The 22903-nt window shown below is 37.9% G+C and overlaps 1 protein-coding gene across 5 annotated transcripts in view; it reads left to right on the top strand.

Annotated features, from left to right (window-relative positions):
* Window positions 1-210: 210 nt before the first annotated feature.
* The window catches only part of CYTIP (cytohesin 1 interacting protein), a 68618-nt gene continuing 45925 nt past the window's right edge, over window positions 211-22903 (top strand). The window contains exons 1-3 of one of the 5 annotated variants that reach the window (XM_031451435.2): window positions 211-426; window positions 2033-2134; window positions 2565-2723. In XM_031451435.2, coding sequence (XP_031307295.1) covers window positions 2710-2723 — 14 coding nt within the window. In that variant the 5' untranslated portion in view covers window positions 211-426; window positions 2033-2134; window positions 2565-2709. Of the gene's footprint in view, window positions 427-2032; window positions 2135-2464; window positions 2724-22903 lie in introns of those variants that run through there. The other 4 variants (XM_010985607.3, XM_031451441.2, XM_031451438.2 and 1 more) reach the window with 4 other exon arrangements.

Below are 22903 nucleotides of genomic sequence, written 5' to 3'. Positions count from 1 at the left end.
CAAACAAGAGGGCCTGGACTAGTACAAGAGCCTGGACGGGCTGTCTTGGTTTTCTGCCACCAGTGCCCAGCACATAGCAGGTGCCCAGTAAATATCTGGGGTATAATGAAACAATAAATAGACTCTTTTTCCTCATGATTTTGCTTGCAGTGGTTATCTTAAGGGCATAATAAAGTAATAATTGTTCCATGACTTCTTGGGTTCATGAGTTAATATTTGCAAAGAGCTTTGAACTTCTTGGGGAAAAGGAATGGTGTTTTTCTTGGCAACATATCATGTTTGCAGTGGCACACAAATTACTCCTCCTCTTCCTCCAGCTGCCCACACTGTGCCCTCCCCTAGCTCTTTGCGGGGCCTGGATTTCCCAGAAGGCAGCCACTCTGCTCTCACTGCCTTCCTCCAGCCACCTCCAGTTCGACAGGAAAGGTAGGGACGGGGCAAACGCCGAAAAGATTTCTTTACGAATATATGTATGCATATGCATGACTGGGACATTGTGCTGTGCACCAGAGATTGACGTATTGTAACTGATGGTATTTCAATTAAAGAAAAACAAAAGAAAAGATTTCTTTAAGACCTGTCAAGAGACTCTGAAGAAATGGAATATGGATTGATCCTAATAACGCCTAGAGGAATTGGTGTGTAGAGGGATGCAGGTTCTTGGTCAGCCATGGAAGAAGCTACTGGGACAGGCAGGTTGATCCATGAGGACATATCAGACTAGACCCTGAAGGGGAGATAGAGGGTGTCATATAGGCAATTGGGAGCATGTGCCAAGGCAGCTGGATTCTAAAGTGTCTATGGTTTTATTCACACAATACAAAACCTTGACTAGTAACCGGCAGAAAATACTATAGTTTTGTTAGAAGGAACTCATAAGACAAGATGGGTTTCTTTTATATGGGTAAAAATTTCAACTGTTAGGATTTCTTTCCCTACAATTTTTAAAAATATTTAATGATAGATAAAAAGACATTCTATCTCACAATAGATAATCATAGGCTGCAATGTTTTCCAATTTTTTTGCTGTAAAAATTGCCTTGACTTTTAGAAACTCAATAATTAAACAGTTCAAATGTGTTTTGGGGAACAAAAGCTATTTTCTATTAAGAATGGCTGTCCTTTATGAACAAATTCAAGAAAAAAGAATTTTTTTCTTTTTGAGGTTACAATATATTAACTTTCAACTGGTGATCAGAATACACATAATAAATATCTCAAGGTAATTCAGGAAAGCCAGTTACAGGTACAGAATAACTAGAATGACTATCAGTGGCAGTTCTTGCCTTAAAGGTAGGAACAAGTCCTATTTTCCACAATTTACAAATGATTTTTCCAAACACAATAGTGACGTTTTCTCTGTGTGTGGAATATTTTCCGTGATATATATTTATATGCTAGTTGCTGAATGTGTGGCAAATTTTCTCTCTCTAGAAATTGTTTCTAGGGACTGGAAATAAATGTTATGTGAATAAAAATTAACATGGTTTTTTATTGAAAAGATAGACCTATGTAATGTCTGCTTTGCTTTAAAGGGAAAGTTCAGGTAAGCCTGGCTTTAGTTGAACGGCATGAAGTTAACCAAAAGTCTTAGCTTTTGTTTAGAAAAAATTATGGAAGTTCTTTCCAATTAAATTGCATTCATTATTAATCTGAAAACAAAAGCAAGGAGTAAAATTTGTAGATAGATTAAAATAAGTAGCATTTGAAACCCTGAAAGCTCAGCGCCCCCATAAAAGCCACATGTAAAACATTTAGATGGGAGTGACTCCAGATAAGAAATAGTTTCTTTCTCTACCTAATTCATTTTAGAATGAAGAACCCAGATTTTCCATTCGTACAGGGCTTGAGAATTACACAGGCATTACTGAAATTTTGCTGTTTCTCTCTCTTTGTGAGGTATTTGATACTAGACAGTCTGTCTTGTCCTGAAATAGATGGGAACCCCCTTCAGGAAAGACGAGGAGGGCAGCATGAGTTCAGCTGAGATTGAATTTCCTTTTCAGAATCTCAGTGTCCTGTTGCATTGCAGTGGGCTGTAAATTCATTCAGAGCCGACTAGACGATACCTCAGTCCTCTGGCGTGGAGGCCAGGAGGGATCTGTGACTAAGATTTGCCAACTAAACTTCTATGGTAAGTTTGAGTTTGAAATATGGGGTTGATTCTCATTATGTTACTTTCTTTGATGTGGGGGAGGGGAGGAAGTGAGCTAGTTTTAATGAAGTGTTATATAATAAGATAAAATACTGAGGGAATTATTGCTAGGAATTCTATTTTTAATTTCATTTTTTTACTGAAGTGTAGTTGACTTGGGAATTCTTTATTCGTGTATTTAATGAGTAAGCTGATTGGCTTTTTAGGGTTTCTTTCCTAAATATTTTGGACTTCTACTTGTCACTAGCTCCCTCTTTTTTTGTTGTTGTTTTTGTTACTGTGTCTCTTCTACTTTTTCTGCCATCATAGGGTCAGTAGATTTGAGGGTAAGGATGTCTTCTATCAAGGCAAATGCTGAGTTTGTAACATCCAGACAATTTTTGGTAATAGAAAGTTCCAATAAACACAGGAGTGGGACATGGTTGCAACAAGGGAAAAATAGAAGAGGCTGATCTAGAAAGTGGAAGATTCTGACTAAGAGAAAAGAAAAGAGAGAGCTGGTGAGAAGCCAAGTTTAAACTGACTGAGCAGTGGAGCTCAAACGTGATATTCTAATGATGAAGACTGGGTAAGTCAGCTAATGGAAATTTACCACGTGTGGGTGTGTGTGCGTGAGAGAGAGAAAGAGAGAATAGCTTATTTTCTTACCTATATCCACACTAGCATTTCTGAGGACAGGGACCCTGTTCTTAGCTCTGTATCATTTACAAAGAGCAGATAATTGATAAACATTTATTTGTCAAAAAAAATTTCTTTTTGTAGCTGCTACAAAAAAAAAAAAAGTCAACAAGCTAGTTCTTTTTCTGTGTTTTCTGTGAGATAGGCCTGAATAAGGTAATCAGAACTCAGGCAGAGGCAGCTGGAGCTTAATCAAATAAGTTGCAGCCAAAAGGTGAGCTGGGAGCTGGTCACAGAGCATTCCCTCAAATCCCCATCATGCCAGTCACACTTTTGGGTTAGAGCACCGGGATCAGGACATTGTCTCCAGGAAAAGCTCTGTTAAAGGACACTTTTGGTTTCAAAGGATAAAGACACAGGACAGTGGATCTTGAACTTTAAAGGATAAAAAGCATTCAAGGACTGGTTTCTGGGTGTCACTTGTGGTGACTCTGACTCAGGAAGTCAGCCGTTGGGGTGTGACGGATCTCCCTGGGAATCTTTACTTTGTAAAAGATGCAGATTTTGGAGGACCTCACTTCTGAGAAAAATGTGTAGGTTTCCTAGCTGTTGACCTCATTAGAGGGCTGTTGGTTCATAATCCACCAGACGCCTGGCTCTGAGAGGGACTGAGCAGCTTAGAAGAAAAGACAGTGCCTGTGCCACACAGACCTGGGTTTAAATCCCCTGTGGCTTTGCCCAAAGTGCTTTTCTTCTCTGAAATTTAGGTTCCTCCTTTTAAAGGGGAGAACTCTATTGTCTATGTCATGGGATTTAAAAAAAAAAAAACGCACACAAGGCACTTTGCAGAATGACTGGCACATAATAAAGCAATTGGTAGCGTCTTGTGGTGGGGAGAGAAGGAAATGTCAGTGATAAGCCCTCAGAGGCTAGGAAAACGGTTTGCAGCAGACAGAGCAAGGCAGGACCAACTGGGAGGCTAGTTCTAGGATCCTGCGAGTCCAGGGGCAGCATCTGAAGATTGATCCTAGATGAATAAACATGACCTTAGGAAACATACTTTCTCACCATTATAAATACTTCCCAAAAGTGGTAATGAGCAACCCAGATGGCACAGTTTGTTGGAATTATAATTGATTCCTGATTAGTATTTAAGCCAATAGTTTAGTTGATTTTCCTCAGGAAAACCATTATAAGAATGTCTAAAAGGGAACAAAATGAAATGCATCACATTCAGTGATTTGTTCATATCTGTCACCCACCCTACATGGAAGGAGTAATGAATGAAGAGAAAAATGGTGAAAGGGAGGGAGAGAACTAGGACTACAACTTAAATAGACTGTCATTAAATGGAATCCTTTTCTGGTAAATCTGTGGGGCAGTAGGCTGTACTGAACCAGCTGGCCAGTTTGCATGTGGCTGCTGCCAGCTACTCTCCCAGGAAGAAGCATGAAGAATAGAGGAAATGGGGCTGATACCTTGGTTAGGTGACTTTCTTAAAAGACAAAGATGAAATTTATTGGCACTTGAATGTATGCTATGGCTGAACCAGCCAAGTTAATAGATGAGAGATATGAAGGTTGGGTGGGGGTGAAGTGGGATCAGACTGTCCATGGGCAAATAATTTAGCCTCTTTGGGCTTTACTTTCCTCTCTAAATGTCCTTCTAGTCCTGATACATTGTGATAAGGCATAGATGGTGGGCCAAATCCCAACGCTTTATTTTATATTTTTCTCACCTAGAAAGCAGTCCCTAACCAAGGTCCCTAAGTTATTGCCAAATGCTAGCTATTTTGAGGAATTTTGGTTACGCTCAACTATGAACTTTTTAGATTTTTTTCCCATAAGTCCAAATTTCAACTTAAATATGTTTTTAGCAACGATGTTAATTTTCTGGATAAATAACTATGGTAATAGACGGTAATGAAAAATAGTGAAGAATAAAATACTGATAAGAGTAGCAACTGTTTTTTGAGTAATTGTCATCTGCTAGGTATTATACTTGTCACATTGCATCTTTCTTCCTTACACTAACCCTGTTAGGAGGCGTTACTGTGGCCATTTTCTATGAGGATTCTGAGAGGTCGAAGAGACAGCAAATAGCAGGGTCAGGATTTGAAGCAGGTCTTTCTAATTCCCAAACCCATATTTCCACTCCTTTAATATACCGTCAATTTGCCATACTGAGTGCATTCATGATAATCCTGTATAGTTTGTTCTTCGATTCAGTCTTCTAATTTTTATCCAGAAACACAATGCAAAGTGCTTTGGTGTCCTACTCCTTCACCTTCCACTTGTGATCACTTAAGTGGAGCACCTCTGTTCCTAACAGCAGTATCATAGTATTTGTTTACTTTCAGTAAAGAATTTACTGACTAGTCTGAACTTGCCTGGGGTGTATACATGAAAGTAACAATTTTTTCTTCTCCTATTACTGAAGTGTTGTCAAATTTCCCTTTTGTTTGAGCAGATACCATGTTCCTCTGGTCAGTTTTTTCTATAAAATAAAAACAAAAACACAACCAGTTCTGTGTTATAGAAACTCAATCTCAATCCAATTAAAAACTGTCCCTTCAACATCATAGGCTAGATGTAAGGTTTTGAGATCAGAAGGATAGGGCTGTGATATGTCTCTGGAATACCATTTCTCTCTCCTACTTCTAGGCTACCCCAGTTTTGGGAGATTTGGGGCCGGGAGGAAGGTGAAGAAAAGAGGATAAGTCTGTTACATTTCTGTACTCTTGGGGGCAAAAATTAATTTATACAAAATTTAAAGTTTCTTATCTGTGGAGGACACTGTAGAATGAAAAGGCAAGCCACAGAATGGGAGAAAATACTCATAAAAGACTTACCCAAAATATGCAAAGAACACTTAAAATTCAACAATAAAACAAACAACCTGATTAATAAGTGTGCTAAAGATCCAAAACAGATACCTCTTCAAAGAAGATATAAGGATTATAAGTAAGTATTTGTAAAGATGCCCAACATCATGTCATTAGGGAACAAATTAAACAATAGTGAGATTCCACTGTACACCTATTAGAATGATGATAATACAAAACACTGACAACACCAAATGTTGGACAGGATGTGGAGCAACAGGAACTCTTATTCATTGCTAAGGGGAATGCAATATGGTACAACCACTCTGGAAGATAGTTTCTTTTAAAATTAAACATACTCTTACCATATAATCCAGTAATCACACTCTTTGGTATTTACCAAAATTGGCTGAAAAATTATATCCACTTTATAACCTGCACATGGATGTTTAAGCAGCTTTATTTATAATTGTCAAAACATGAAAGCAACCAAGATGTCCTTCAGTCATTGAATAGATAAATAAACCGTGATATGTCCAGACAATGGAATATTATTCAATATTAAAAAATGAGCTAGCTATCAAGCCATGAAAAGACATGGAAGAATCTTAAATACACATTACTAAGTGAAAGAAGGCAATCTGAAAAGGCTGCATACTGTATGATTCCAAATTCCAACTATATGACATTCTGGAAAAGGAAAAACTATGGGGACAGTAAAAAGATCAGTGATTTCCAGAGGCTGCAGGGAGTGAGAGATGAACCAGTGGAGAACAAAGGATTTTAGGGCAATAAAAGTTGTCTGTATGATACCACAATGGTGAATACATGTCATTATATACTTACCAAACCCCACAGAATGTACAACATACAAAGTAAACCTAACGTGAACTCTGGACTTTGGGTGATAATGATGTTAGCGTAGGTTCATCAACGGTAACAAATCCCCTGGTGTGGAATGTTGGTGGTGGTGGAGGCTGTGCATGTATGAGGACAAGGAGCATATGAAGACTCTCTGTACTTTCTGTTCCATTTTGCTGTGAACCTAAAACTACTCTAAAAGATAAAGTCTACTTTAAAAATTAATCTGTATTGAAATATTATAAAGAGTCATAGGGAGCCAAAACAGAGAAGTTTGCTTTCTAAATGGATAGCAGATTTTCCATTTTTGTATGTTTTGTAATAAGACTCCTCCCCTTGGACAGTGAACATCTAGCAAATGATAGAGGCATTCAGTCTTCTACCGCCTCTGTATTTTACCCTCGTTAATGCTGATCCTGAGATGACTAGGCAGCAGCTCAGGTGGGTAAATAGGGACACCTCTTCTTGGAAGCCTTCTCCTTGATAGTGCAGCTACCTCCAAACCCACAGAAAACTGCGCCACAGTTACTGTTCTGAATGATGTAACCCTACAGTGACTCACTGTTACCTAAAAAAAACAGCAGTCCCGAAAAGTTGGGATTCTGTTTTCTTAGAACATTCTTTCCTTTATTCAATACTTTAGTTGGTCTTTGAGCCAGGTTAAAAGAAACAGGGAAAGACAAAACTGAAGCTGGCAAATTATACATGAAATAGCTCTGAGAAATTTAGTCCCTTGGCCGATTGTCCTTTGCCTATTATGTTACTCTTTCACATTTAGCTACGGACACCCACTCTGTGCCTTGGTCTCTCAGACTATTTCCTATCAAAAGAAGAGGTTTTGCACAACTAATGAAAAGTTAATATTTGGAGATTTCCTAACTAGATGTTAAGAACATGTATCTCTGGGTGATATAATGATAGGTGATTTTAAATTATATTTATGCATTTTCTGAAAAACATTCTTATAATGGACATACATTTTTTACTATCAGAAAAATTAAAGATATCTGTTTTAATTTGAAAATAAAGCTTACCTGAAAGAATAACAGATAAAGTAGGTATGAAAATTTTGAAAGATGAGAGTTGCAAGAAGGACTTGCCCTGCTAGCATAGAATAATGACAATAATAATAGCCAATACTCCCGTGGCACTTTGTGCCAAGCACTGTTCTAAGTTCTTTATTTTATTAATCAATTTAATCTTCATGACAATCTCATGATGGAAGTAAAATTGGTATACCCTTTTTACAGATGAGGAAAATTGAGTCACAGAGAGGCCATAAACTAGTTTACTGAAAGCTAGCTAGTAAGGAGTAGAGTTGAAATATAAGAACAAGCACCAGTACTAGCTAAAGATCAGAGCTATTAATATAATAAAAATAAATAGGCTAGAATATAGAAAATCTTTATGGGATAAATGAAGCACCATAAATCAGTGAGACAGGGGATTGGTAATTTAAAATGCTAGTTGGGGAAATTGATTATTTAGATTAAAAAATTCAGTTTAGTCCATCCCCTATAAAAATTATTACCCATTTTATTCCAAATAGATTAAAGAGGTAAGTCTAAATATTTAAACCAAAATAACTTGGAAGATATATAGATGGATATTTATCTGATCTCTAGATGAAAAAGGATTTTCTAAACTTAAAAGCAGTGAAGGAAATCACAGAGGAAATAAAAAATTTCTGTATACCGTAAACAAAATGAAAAGATGAACAACTAACACATTTAAGAAATTGTGATTTTTCATACATATTTGTAAGAAAATCACAAAAGAGGTTAACAAAATATGAAAAATACTCACCCTCTTTTGTAATTTAAGAAAGGCAAATTAACAAATTCAAATTAAAACAAAAATTAGGTAGCAGTTTTCACAGAGCACATTTTAACAAAGATTTTTAACCGATAATCAAAGTTGTCAGGAATTCTGCAGGATGGACGGATAATTTCATGTGCAAGCTTTCTGCCAATAATTTAGCAATATCCATTGAGAACCTTAAAAACAGCCATATTTTTAAAACCAATATTTTTTCATATAAGGATTTATCCTAAGAAAATGGTTATGTGGACAAAGATTTATGTTCACATTTTAAAAACATCACTTCTAATAGTGAACTATTAGAAATAATAGTGAAAATATTAATAAAATTGGATTAGTTGGTGGTAACTGGAAAATACGGTACAGCGATAGGACGGATCGTCACATTACTATTAAAATCATGTTATGAGTAGTTCTTAGTGAAAAAGGAAAATGGTTATTAGTGTTCTAAGTGTAACAGGAGAAGATACACAATTATTTATGGATAATTGTCTCATCTAGTTAAAACTAATAACAATAAAAAAGGATTAGAAAAGTCATGACAAATGTTTGTAATGATTATTGGTGGCGGAATGGATTTCTATATTTTATCAATTGCCTAAAACAGAGACAATCATGAGGAAAATTGTTTTAAACAAGAAAAAAGAAAGACAGGGTGTAGTACAAAGACAAAGGAAAAAGGGAAGATGATTGAAAATGGTGAGAGGCACATGGATATAATTGAAAATCTGAGATCATGATAGAGCTGGAATGGAGCAAAGAGCAAATACAAAAGCTGTAACAATGAATGCTTTTGGCTCAAACTGGAGTCAACAGAACAAGTGCAAGGACAGACCTGTGCTTTTCACTCAGCCCCTGGGGACAGCAGCCAATCCATCCCCAGGGACATGCTGATAAAGGCAATGTTTCCCTAAAATAAACCAGTTCTTTGCCCAAACTCATATTTTTACAGACGTCATGTAGATTTTCAACATTACCTCTAGAATGTCTGGTTAAGGTATTTTCAAATAAATGAGTCTTGGAATATAGTCACTAGCATTTTCCATATTTTGTTTAAGACCATAAACATGCTTTCCAATGCATGCCATATTATAAATTTAGGGGCTGCGGGAAGCAGGAGCAAAAGTAGATGTAATTTGTTAACTGTTGTTTTTATTTCTTTATAGTCTAAATATACAGAAGTTTCCAGCATCTCCTACCCTCATGTCAGTCGGAATCCTCTGTCTTAGAGGAGTTTGAAAGTCTAATTATTTTCTTTAAAGGCTTTCTTCCCCTAAAGTTAGATATATTTGTCTCTTGCTTGTAGTCTCTGTTCCATGGCCGGGAGAATTTATTTCCCTGCATTTTTAGTTCTCAACTGGCCCTCTTGGTTCTAATCAAACCCTTTCAGAGTCAGGCTCTTACATGCTTGCTCTTAGCGTAGTGTATCCCTGATTCACACACTCAAGTTTATATGTTCAGCTTCTGTCTCCTGAGATTACTCTGGCATCTCTTCCTGTCCTCCCTTGCACTATCCTGCCTACCACCTCCTAATCCCATTTTCCAAGAGTGAGTGACCACCTAGGTAGACATGATAGAAAAGATTGCTGTTTTTCTTAATTCCTTTTTAGGAAGTATTGATGTTTTTTGGTTAAAACATGAATTGAATTATTTATGTCTAATAAACTTGAATAGAAACAAAGTATATTTAAAGCTGTATTTTCCACTGAGTCATCCTTGAACGACAATATACAGAGAGTAGCATTTTCTTTCCCTTCAGTCTCAGTAAGATTCCATGGAGTTCTCCATCAGCCCGGGATGTGACATTCTGGTTGTTGGATCTCCAAATAGTGATGTCACCGAATCCCAAGGCATTAATCATCATGGCATATGTATTATTTTGCTGCTTTGCTCTGCTGAGCCAAGGAGATAATGCTTATGAATTCATATTCCTCCACTCTCACTTTCTTTCATTTCCCATTCCACTTTCTCTCTGAAGGCAGTTTTGGCTGCCACCAAATACTGTACCCCAGTGCCAAACTTTTAAATGCAAATGGTGTTGTGCCTTTTTACAGGAAAATGTCATCACTTGAGCCAGTTCATCTTTCAGTGGGCACATACCTACTGGTAGGACAGCTATGATTTGGGCTGCTGCTTTGTAAATGTAAAAGTTGCAGCCAGAATTGTAAAATGCTAATTTAACATTGGAATGTCTATAGGTAGGCTTCAAAACCTCTGAGTCACTAAGTCTCTTTAGAAGTGTGGAGTTATATCAACCTGTGATATAACTGTGTATTATATAAGCCCTCTGTTCCCTCTTGGAATTCCTGTTGCTACTAACCGCTGCTATAAACCCTTCTACCATTGCTTCTGCTTCTAGCATTCAGTCACTCATTTAGCAAATATAGAGCAAGCACCAGCCACTGCCCAGCACTCTGCTAGGTGCTCAAGGTACAAGTGAAGAAGAAGAAAGAGGTCCTGCCCTGAAGGAGCTCACAATCTCTTGGAAATTATAGAAAAGAGAGAGTCAATTACAACATGATGTGGTAAGAAAATTCCAACATGCTGTGGCAGAACATAGTACACAAGAAGGACACTCAGACTGGCGTTTGGAGAGAGCAATCAGGGAAAGTTTCCTGGAGAAGCAATCTAGAACCTGAAGGGGAGAAGCTGAAAGCTGTGGGGTTTGATGCTTCCAGGTCCCTCCTTTATGAGAGACACGTGCATGAAGCATGTGACACAAGCATACTCTGAGACTCCAGAAGCACCAGGATGACAGAGAATAAATCATCCAGACCGAGCTTGGCTGGGATCTGGAAAGCAATGGGGAAGTGAAAAATCATGGTTTTGGTGGTGTTTTGGTTTGTTAAAATTCTGGGATGCTTTCTCAGTGTTACTTAATACATGTTAAAAAGGAAAAAAAAAAATCCTGAATGTGCCCTGCTGGATCCAGGAGTTCATCTGGTGTCTAACTGCAGATCCTGGAGGTTGGTTTGAGGCCCATCAAGTGACCTCTTAGAATGGACTCATTTTGTGAACAGCTTCATCAGAGAGGATCTGTGTGGCCAAAGCTGAAGTGATGCTGCCATTTCTCCAGGATGCCTTTTGTAGATTCTTCCTTGCTTGGCTCAGAAGTGGACTTCACTGACTCAAATTTCTTGAACCTTACTGTCCTAAAGCTTGGCATGCTGGCCCATTAACACGATCAGCCTGTACTGTCCCAGGTCTCAACTTATGTCTCCCTTCTCATCATCTTCTAATAGCATTCCAGATGTCTTCATTAATGTTACCATGACTACCACCACCACAACTACTTCTGCTCCTACTCTTACTTCTGTTAGTACTGCCACCACCACCGGTACCACTACTACCGTTACTTGTACTGGTACTGCTGCTGCTCCTGCTGTGACTAATAATACTACCTCTACAGCTGCTGCTGCTTCTGCTCCCTCTAGGACTATTACTACTTCTACTACTACTACTACTATTACTGCTATTACTTTTGCTGCTACTACTACTGGTACTATTTACCACTATTACGACAACTACTGTGACTATTTCTACTATGACCACTTCTTCTCTTTCTCCTCCTACTCCTCTTATCACTAAGGCTTTTTTGGAGTGACTATATTCTAGGCACTGTCCTAGGCATTTTTTCATATCTTCCGAACAACCCTGCAAAAACAAATATATTATCTTCATCCTGTAGGTGAGGTTACTGAGGTTGAGAAAGTTTAAGAAACTTTGGTTTACTGAATATTATTCTCAGCTTGTAGAACACATTAAAATTTTAATATGCACAATCTTTAACACCAAATCGCGCTTGAGCTCTATTTACAATTCCCTTGATTCCGAATGCCAGGCGTGTCCCAGCAGTGCTGACTGGTATGGGGCTCGCTGGCAGTAACATGACTGGAACGGCCTGGTGGGCCTTGTGGGGTTCACAGTTATCATAGGCTTCAAGTGTCTTAGTCTCAGGCTGCTATAAAACATACCACAGACTGGGCAGTGTAAACAACAAATATTTATTTCTGAAGACTGGGAAGTCTAAGATCATGGGCCTTGCATGGTCAGATTCTGCTGAGAGTCAGTTTTGTTCTTGCTGTGTCCTTACATGGTGGAGAGAACAGAGAGAGGCAAGCTCCCTTGTCTTTTTCTTGTAAAGGCACTAAGCCTATCATTAGAGCGCGGCCCTTATGACCTAATTGTCTCCCAAAGGGCTCATCTCCAAATACGGTCACACTGGGTTTTAGGGTATCAGTATATAAATTGGGGAGGGGAAACATGCAGTCTACTACACAAGGCAAGCAAAGGGTCTTCTCGAGGGCAGGCGGGCTCCACCGGAGGAGAAACACCGTCAGACTCCAGAGTCAGCAAGCGGTAGGGAGGCGTGGGGGCAGAAGTGTCATTAGGTTTTAGTTTTCTCTTTTGTTTTGTTTTGTTTTTTGTTTTTGTTTGTACTATCTGCTGAGTGTTGGTTGCTACTGGCTTAGAGCTGTTAATTCTTGGCCAGAAAAAAAAATGAATTATAGTTGAAACCACTCCCCTTGAAGACAGGGAGAGAAGTGCTTGGATTATCAGATCAACACTGATAACAGCAGCAATTCTGATGTAACCCTGCAAATATACTGCGGTTTTGGCATGCTATAAAAGTTTTATTAGTGAAAAAAAAAAACCCCACTTTTTTATGAAAATAAACTTTTTTTACTTTTAAAAAGAATACATAAAATAAGAAAGAACAATAACAAATTAAAATTTTTACTCTCTATGCTAGGTAAAGGGCTGTGTGCAAGTGTGTGCTTTGGCAGATGGATTAAAAAAAAAGTGTAGAAATTTCTTACATCGAAGGGCTGAAGTTAGAGGAGGTGTCAAATTGGCTCTAATCAGATCATTGAAGAGGCACTTTCAATGACGGAGTAAGAGGTAGCCCTGGGAGGCTAAGAATAGAAGATATGTTTAGCTGCAGGCCATGCATCAGTGGAGCTCTGTTTTTCGCTTTGAAGTAATGTCAACCTCAATAGACTTCTTTTTCTCCCCCTCCAGCTTTATTGAGGAATAATTGACAAAACTGTATGATATTTAAAGTGTACAACATGATGATTTGATATATGTATACATCCTGAAAGGATTCTTCACATTGAGTTAATTAACATATCCATCACCTCACAGGTTTACCCTTTTTTTCTTTTTTCTTCTTGTTTTTTTTTTTTTTTTTTTTGGTGAGAACATTTCAGTTCTATTCTCTCGGCAAATTTCATTCATACAATACAGTGCTATCAGTTATAGTCTCATTATACTTTAGATCCTCAGACCTTATTCATCTTATACTGAGTAGTCTTCTTGTGAAGCAACCCTATTGCTAAAGGCCTGTGATAAAAGGGTGCTTAGAAGATATCAAAGGGAATCCCTGGCTCATTGTTATCTGAAGATGGCCTTCCAGTTCCTTTTTTCAGAATGTTGCCATAGGCAGAGACATGAAGTGGAGGGGGAAATGGTCTGGAAAACAGCTGGGGCTGACTGTTGGTTGTGTCACATAAATCCTGTGTCCTTTTTTTTTTTTTTTTGCTAGTGGCTTGGACCAACTTTCAGAAGTCCTAGCTAAGGGTTGTCACAAAATCTTTGTAGGTAAATTGCTCCCCTTCAGGAACTTCACATAGAGCTAATTGAGGGGGAGCTTCATGCCCCTATACAATTACACCAGTATATCAGCAAGAATTTTGAGTATACAATTTGTTCCGTCCATTCTCCACATTCATCACAATTCACATCCACATTTGTTCATACTTGCTACACAGTGACGGAATCAGCCAGATTTTGTTTGTTATTTAGTCAGTCTCTTGGTTTATTTAGTCTCACCCCTGTTTATACTAAAAGGGATTTAAAGTGGCTAAATTTTAGTTAAATGCAACCAGTTGGCTCTTGACAACATTTAGCATGGTTTCTCTTTTCTTTGGAAAGCTTGCTTGCTTGCTTGCTTGCTTTCTCTCTCTCTCTCTCTTCCTTTCTTTCTTTCTTCCTTCCTTTCTTTCTTTCTTTCTCTCTCTTTCTTTCTTTTTTCTTTCTTTCTTTCTTTTCTTTTCTTTTCTTTTCTTTTCTTTTCTTTCTTTCTTTCTTTCTTTCTTTCTTTCTTTCTTTCTTTCTTTCTTTCTTTCTTTCTTTCATTTAATTCATTGTGAGTACAGAGAAGTTTCTTACAGTTGAGAAGCTGGAATCATCTCTAAGTTAAAGAAGGGAAAATGGAGATATAAAAATTCTCCTAAAATGCCAGAAATTTGAATGAGGTAAAACACCTGGTTCATAAGAAAAAACATTAAGTCTTGCCACCTTTAAGGAGCTGAAGTAATATTTTATCTGTTTCTATGATACTTGGGTAAGTTAAACCAAACAGGAAATGACAGAAATTCCTGAGTCAGAGAGGAACTACTCATTAGTCATTTGAATTTGCAAGCAGAGTGATGATGCCATTACCCTGAAATATACAAAACTTAAGGTCACTCTTTGTCAGTTATGAAATACTATGGTTATAGTCTCATGTCATCTCACAGACAACTGCACCTTCTCCACTTCCAACCTTTTAGAACTAGATCGTGTTTTCACAAACATTTTAGAATATGAGACACTTTGGAGAAGAAGAAAGTAACACCCTCCATCTTTTGGGTATCCCACCCCATCCTATATAACTTGAGTGAGAAAACTACACAGAAGCACAAATGGAAAGGTAGTGAGCTATTCCTTTGACATAGTTGAGATAGTGCCTGGTTTCTTAAAATACAGGGAGAAGCTAAATGTTAGATGAAAAGTTATTGTAAACCTCTAAACACTTTGGCCTCCGATGGATGGCAGTCATCTGTAATACACAGACAACTCGTCACACCCAATGAAAACCGTGAAGGGGAAGCAGAATGGGGAAGTGCAATGGAAAGTTTTAATTTAGTGGTCTTTTAACATTCTGGAAAATGCAAGTCAATGTGGCATTTGCAGAAGTTCTCACATTGCTATCAAAGCCGTCATATACTCTCTCTTGTAATTACACCTAAGAATGCAAGTTCCTTTTTCTCCTTTAATCTAAGCAGGAGAGAGAATGTCTTTCTTCCTAAAGCAATGGTCTGAGTCTACCATTTGTGACCCTGTGTCCACATATCATGCCAGTGCTCAGCCACTCAGAATTTCTTAGATATTTTTATTAATATTTACTGAGTACTTAGTATTGTGTCAGGTATTTCCACAGCACTTTAATTTTCACAAAAACTATATGTGGTTGGTACTATTTGTATATAGATGTACCTGAAGTACAGTCTTCATGTGAGATCAGCAGCACTTGTTTAGCTCTTTTCTTCTTCATTTTATCATTATTTTAGAAATTTAAACTGTTTTTAAAGCTACAGAAGTAGGTGAATGCATAAGGCAAGGACTAAAACATACAAAGATAGGCAAACAAAAAGACATCTTCCTTCCCTTGCACCCAAGGACTAGTCCACAGAGGTAACTAATATTAATTTTTAATGTGTTTTGAAATTGTCTATGCATAAATCAGGATATACACACATATGTGTGCATATCTTTTTAGTTTATGGATCTCTTAAGTTACTTGTGTCATACCTTCACATAGAGTTATTAGTGAACATGCTTCCCTGAACTGACTGTAAGCTCTCTGAGGTCATGCTATGTGTGCCTTCCTGGTTACCTTTTGTTATGTAACAAATAATCTCAAGACTTAGTGGCTTAAACTAAAGACAACATTTATTTTGCTCACAGATCTGCAATTGGGGTAGGGCTCAGTTGGGAAATCTCATCTTTGCTGCACTTAGCATCAGCTGGGGTGACTCAGAGGCTGGGGGCTGGAATCATCTGGAGTCTCAGTGGTTCACATGTGTGGCGTTTGATGCTTACTCTCAGCTAGGAACACCATCCAATTTGGTGGCTGGGACACCTACATGTAGCAGCTTGGCTTCCTCAGAGTGTGGTGACTGAGTTCCAAGCATCCCAAGAGAATCAAGAGAATAGTGCAGAGGCTGTAATTTTCTTTCATAACTTACCTTTGGATGTCACATAACATCATTTCTGTAGTAACCACAGTCCCACACAGACATTGTGTGGGATGAGCTATATGGATGAAGCCATCTTTGGAAAATACAACTTGAAACAAAGTATCTTTTATCTTAGGCATATCCCTCTATTGTCCAGACCTTTATTTCCTGAATTTGTTTATAGTAGGTGTTTAATTAACATCCAGGAAAGTGAATTGTTGATTCCAGGTTGGGAGGAGGCAGCTCTTGGCCTGAGATGGGCAACAGAGGGAGGGGAGATGGTGGCTCATGCTTGTGAAGATCCTGCCCATTATCTCAAAAGTAGCCTCCAGGGTACGAAATCTCACCAGGGACAATTGCTAGGGGTTACTAGAAAAAGTTCTTATGAAATGATTCCCCTGGGGTAACTAGCTGAAGCTTTGAGCTGTCTTCTTTGCCTGGGAGGTTTCTGAGAAGTGCCATTTTGATTGTGAAGGGGAAACGGGCCATGCCAGGCTGAGTTTCATGTGAGCAGGTGCACTGAAACTTTGCATCCTCTAGGAACCACAGTCAGTGTGTAAAGCCCTGCCCCTTTCTAGTGAAGCTCACCTGAATTGCTCAAAATCTTCGCACATTTGGCAGTGGTTAAATTAGTATGAAGGTGAAACTCTGGGTAGAAAAAGATGAGGACTAAGTGTGAAGGTTGTATCTTGTTTATTCTTAGATTTTAGAGGAATGAATATTATAGGTGTCTATCAGAGCAGGGCCTGAACCATTGACAGTATCTATGTTGGCCTTCTGGTCTTGAGACTAGTCTGTAATACCTACTGAGGTCTGGTTTTGAAGAACACATCTCTTGACTAAGCCAGGCAAAGTAAGCTGTGCAAAAGAGAGACGTGGAGACAGGATGGAAGGCCCTACTCACAGAATTTGTTTCAGAACCCATTCCTGTTCTGTCTTATTTTGGGTTTTTTGTTTGTTTGTTTCTCTGTCTTCTCCTCTGTGCTGTCCTTCATCATCTCACATGTGTTTTCCTCAGCCAGTTCTCCACACTCTGCTCACTGAAAATTGACATATTTGTTCTCTCTTGGTGTCATGTCATTTGAACTAATAACTCTGAATCAGACCCACCTGGTCCTTAGGAATAATCTCTGACCCCCCACCACATACATATGTACAACTTCAATTCACATACCTGTGGTCTTCCCTCAGAGGGGTCTTAATTGGGGCATTCAAGTTCCAAGTGCTCTGTTCTTCCTCTCATTTTGGCCTTGACAGAGTTAGTGCAAGCAGTCATTAAAGTTGAATGATAGCACATTTGCAAGGGCCTAGAACCAGAGATACAATGTAAAAAGAGCTTGTACTCATATTTAAGTGTGTTTGGAAAATTTCTATCAGAGAAACAATGTCAATGTCTTTGGATAAATATTTCTAGCTACCTGTATAAACTTTCTGTCATGTTGCCTACTGACTTCTCCACCCAAGTGGGTGTCCTTAATATTGCTTTACTCCATTCTCCCTTTAATTTAGTGCTAGCAAGAGAGGTGAAATGGTAGTTTATGCTTTATTATTATTTTTACCATTTAAATTACTTTAAACCATTATTTTTGAGTAGATCACTAAATGCCAGTCTCCTGCTGCCTGCTTGTCACTGTCCATGTTTTTCTCCTACTGACAAGATTCACTGGTAGTATATGACTTCATGGTAACCATTGCCTGATGTAGGAAGAGAAAGCAACTGAAATGTGAATTTCATGACAGCCTTTTGATACTCAGATCAGATTCTCTGATTGAACATTGATCTAAAGGGAGGGTCAGGCACTTCGTTATCTAGTTGAGATCAAGCTGTACATTTCGTGTGGATTTCAAAATTGTTGTTTTTGGAAAGCTAGAGAATCTTGACACTTGTTGCCCTACCATTGGAAATGGCTTCTGTAGTGTGGAATAGAGAATTAGATTTCCCAATGTGATTTTAATTTTTGGACCTCAGAGGGTGAGCACTGTTTGCTAGATCTTGACTGCAGTGGTGGCAATGAAATTAGGATCAAAAAATGGAGCATACTCATTAGGCAACTTGTCATCGCTGCCCATGATATCATCACCTTCCTGTTCCCCAGGATGGTTCAGAGACATCACCTCCTTCTCCCATTGCTACCTGCATCTAAGAGTCACAAAGTCCTGTTGCTTATTCTTTTCCTGTGCTTCTGCCTTTTGCATGTGAAATGTTGATTCTTCCCTGGCCACCATATCTAACTGTTGAAATTACACTGATTCTCTGAATTTGTCTGCCTCCTTCAAAGACAACTCCCATCCCATCTCAAAAAGAAATGAATTTCTCTTTTCTGTCTTCTTGAAGAGCTTTGTGCCATTTTTCTGTTTTGTACACTAAGGAAATGAGCATGTTGATTTCTTACCCGACTGTAGGCTCATGCAGGCAGAGATGAGGTTTTAATAATTCCAGCATTGCTTTCCTTTAGCTTAGAGCCAGATTTTTAGTAGACCTTTCCTAAAGATTGTTGTTTTGAATTGATTTTTCACAGATTCTCTCTGGAGAAAAGTTAAGTCTAATCCAGATTATTAACTCCAGTTTTTATGTATGTAAAGAGTGTAAAGCAAGTCGTGAAAATGTATGATTGGGTTTGGTGTCTAATTACTCAGATTATATTTTCTAAGCCAAAAATTTTAAATACGATTTATTAAAGGACCGAAGAGGTATAATTGTCAAAGGACAATAGGATTGTTTCCTCAAAAATTCAATGTACAGTGATTGTTCTTATGTGTCAAAGCTTATCAACTCTAACCAAAAACTCTTGTAGACACTAACTCCAAATAAAAGTAATGCCAATGATTGTTTACTCCATATGTTGACATGTGAATTCTTTAAATATTTTGGTATGTATACATCATGCTTTTTTTTCTTCAACTCTTTTTAGAGTGAACTTTATCCTGTGGGATGCTTGTAAGAAGTGAGAATCTCCAATGTGTCTTTTCATCTTCAACTATACTAACAAGTTCCAACTGATGTGTAAGCTAGTATGAGAATTAAGGTCACAGAAAACTGCATATTTAAGTCATAAAACTGCTATTTTTAAAGAAAAGCTCTTTCTCTTGATTTGTTGTTTCAAATCTTTCTTCTTTGATATTAAAGATTACAGTGTTCAGAATTGATTATCTTTGCACCTCTTAACAGTATTTACTTATCCTGTTTCCAGTTTTGAAGTGTGTCATTTTTCCATCACTGCCTTCAGGTAATACATACACATACATATTTTGGTGATGTTATTCATAATCGATCTGATTTTCAGTCCCTACCACACATTCAACTATTTCTTTCGGGTACAGAGCTTCCTTTGGGGCCAGCCAGAGCTTTGTTCATAAATGAAATGTGTAGCAGGAAGGAGGATGCTTCCCACCTTCCTCTCTCTCTGACTCTTTCATGTGTAACAATGTTTTCCATTCCTCAGCAGATAAGAATCTTTTTGTGACTTTTCTATATTTAACACCAACACTGAGAGCTGTTAAGCAACATCAGCCATTCTCACCACATCCACCCAGATTAAAAGTGAGTCAAAGACAATCAGGTTACCCTGGCAGGAACTGTGACCCCACAAACTGATCATTGTTGATAGTATCTTCCAGTCCTTGTAGATGCAAGCAATATGTTCTCTTCTGCAAATGCTAAGAGACAGATTAAGGCAATTTCCATTTTACTTCTTCTTTTTTTTTTTTTTTTTTTAAGATAATAGGATATATTATCTTGTTTCCACATTTTTGGTCTTTTGGGCTAGATGGATGCTTCATGATACTCAGTTCTTACATGTAGTCACTGGATTTCATCTAGCCTTCTTCCCTAGGTATCCTGCCTAATTTTGTAAAACTTCAGAAGCAGACACTCCACAAATTCTCTTGACAATACATGCTAATTCGAATGGTCTTCCTTTCTGGAAAGTGCCACTACAAGTAATCACTTGAAGAGTAATAACCAGGTTGTTCTTTTCTGGACATCTGAGGACGTCAGTCATGTCCTCTTTTAGGAAATCAAGACTGGTATCAGGTCACTTATCATGCTTTATCCAAACCCTGTCATTAGAGTCTTAGCTTCTTTCTGATTTCTTCTCCAAATCACTTTCTAGATACGCACAATCTATGGAAGCTAAAATTGGGGCTTTGTTGAAATTTATTTTCCATATTTAAGTTTCTTCTACATGAATAAACTCAGTGAAGGAAGGTTGCTTTTCACCAACCACTTCAGCTCCAACTCTTCTAGTTAAGAACCTCAAGGACCAGGAAGATAAACTCCTGTGACAACTTTTAATAAAATATCATTCTTAGTCTTTCAATTTGAGTGTCCTTATATGCATTGAATTGAACTCTTGAGGACAGACAATATATCCTTTCTAACTATTCAGTTATTAATTACTGGAAAACTGATCTAAAGGACCAACATACCACCCCCTGCCCAAAGTTATTTTGTTTTGGAATTAATTTATTTCTTCTAACTTATTTAAAATAATTTTCTATGCCTGCTTGGGAAAATTGAATACCTTGTTTCTACCTAAATTTCTTTGTCTGTGAAATGAAGCAGAGGAAGGGGAATTATCCCAAGGATGTGTTTTACTCCAATCATATCTTTTGTTTTTGAGATTCTAGATGGACTTCAGTGTCAATAGAAAGGTGATGTGAAGGGACAGTTGGGCAGAAAGACATGAATTATAAAGTTAAAAAAAAGTTTGAGAGTTAAATTGGATCATCTTTCTCCTGCTGAGAGAGTCTTCATATAACTCAGGGAGAGTCTTTAAACTTCTCCTCCTCCTGAGGAAATTATTCTTCACCTCTTTTCCCCTCATTTTCCTCCTCTTTCTGTTATGCTCCTCTTTCTTTTTCTCTTTCCATTTTATTCTTTTTTTTTTTTTTTTACTTTAAGATACAATTTAAGGCAAGGAAATCAAGGGTCAGAATTGCAAAATAAGTTACCCAAGCCCACAGAAAGTAAAGGTGAAAAAACAGAACACAGGTCTTCTCATTTTCAGGCAGTTGCTCTATCCAAAACTTTTCTGGATCAGTCCTCAATAAGCATTTGTTCAAAACGATTATAAATACGGTCCAGATAATCTCCTTCCCAGCCACAATACACATCAGGGCTCACGGAGGCTCTTGTCTCAAGCCCTCTCACCCCATTTCATTTTCCTAGAACACACTGCCTCTAGAGAGCCACACGACTCACTGCTTCTCCTCCTTTAGGTTTTGCTTAAATGTCACTTCTCACCGAGGCATACCTTCCACCGACCACCCATTACACTGCTATCTTCCCATCGCTAGCCCTCCCAATCCCTTTATTCTCCTTTACTTCTTTTTTTTTTAAATTTTTTATTGATTTATAATCATTTTACAATGTTGTGTCAAATTCCAGTGTTCAGCACAATTTTTCAGTTATTCATGGACATACACACACTCATTGTCACATTTTTTTCTCTGTGAGTTATCATAACATTTTGTGTATATTTCCCTGTGCTATACAGTGTAGTCTATTCTACAATTTTGAAATCCCAGTCTATCCCTTCCCACCCTCCACCCCCCTGGTAACCACAAGTCTGTATTCTCTGTCTGTGAGTCTATTTCTGTCCTTTATTTATGGTTTGTTTTTGTTTGTTTGTTTTTCTTTCTGTTTTTTAGATTCCACATATGAGCGATCTCATATGGTATTTTTCTTTCTCTTTCTGGCTTACTTCACTTAGAATGGCATTCTCCAGGAGCATCCATGTTGCTGCAAATGGCATTATGTTGTCGGTTTTTATGGCTGAGTAGTATTCCATTGTATAAATATACCACCTCTTCTTTATCCAGTCACCTGTTGATGGACATTTAGGCTGTTTCCATGTTTTGGCTATTGTAAATAGTGCTGCTATGAACATTGGGGTGCAGGTGTCATCCTGAAGTAGATTTCCTTCTGGATACAAGCCCAGGAGTGGGATTCCTGGGTCATATGGTAAGTCTATTCCTAGTCTTTCGAGGAATCTCCACACAGTTTGCCATAGTGGCTGCACCAAACTGCATTCCCACCAGCAGTGTAGGAGGGTTCCCCTTTCTCAACAGCCTCTCCAGCATTTGTCATTTGTGGATTTTTGAATGACGGCCATTCTGACTGGTGTGAGGTGATACCTCATTGTAGTTTTGATTTGCATTTCTCTGATAATTAGTGATATTGAGCATTTTTTCATGTGCTTTTTGATCATTTGTATGTCTTCCTTGGAGAATTGCTTGTTTAGGTCTTCTGCCCATTTTTGGATTGGGTTGTTTATTTTTTTCTTATTGAGTCGTATGAGCTGCTTATATATACTGGAGATCAAGCCTTTGTCAGTTTCACTTGCGAAAATTTTCTCCCATTCCGTAGGTTTTCTTCTTGTTTTACTTCTGGTTTCCTTTGCTGTGCAGAAGCTTGTAAGTTTCATTAGGTCCCATTTGTTTATTCTTGCTTTTATTTCTTCTAGGAGAAAATTTTTTAAATGTATGTCAGATAATGTTTTGCCTATGTTTTCCTCTAGGAGGTTTATTGTATCTTGTCTTATGTTTAAGTCTTTAATCCATTTTGAGTTGATTTTTGTATATGGTGTAAGGGAGTGTTCTAGCTTCATTGTTTTA

Source organism: Camelus dromedarius, chromosome 4, assembly GCF_036321535.1.
Source record: "Camelus dromedarius isolate mCamDro1 chromosome 4, mCamDro1.pat, whole genome shotgun sequence".
Lineage (NCBI taxonomy): Eukaryota > Metazoa > Chordata > Mammalia > Artiodactyla > Camelidae > Camelus > Camelus dromedarius.
Note: the sequence above shows the minus strand (reverse complement) of the source record. Positions and strands in the feature narration are given on the sequence as shown.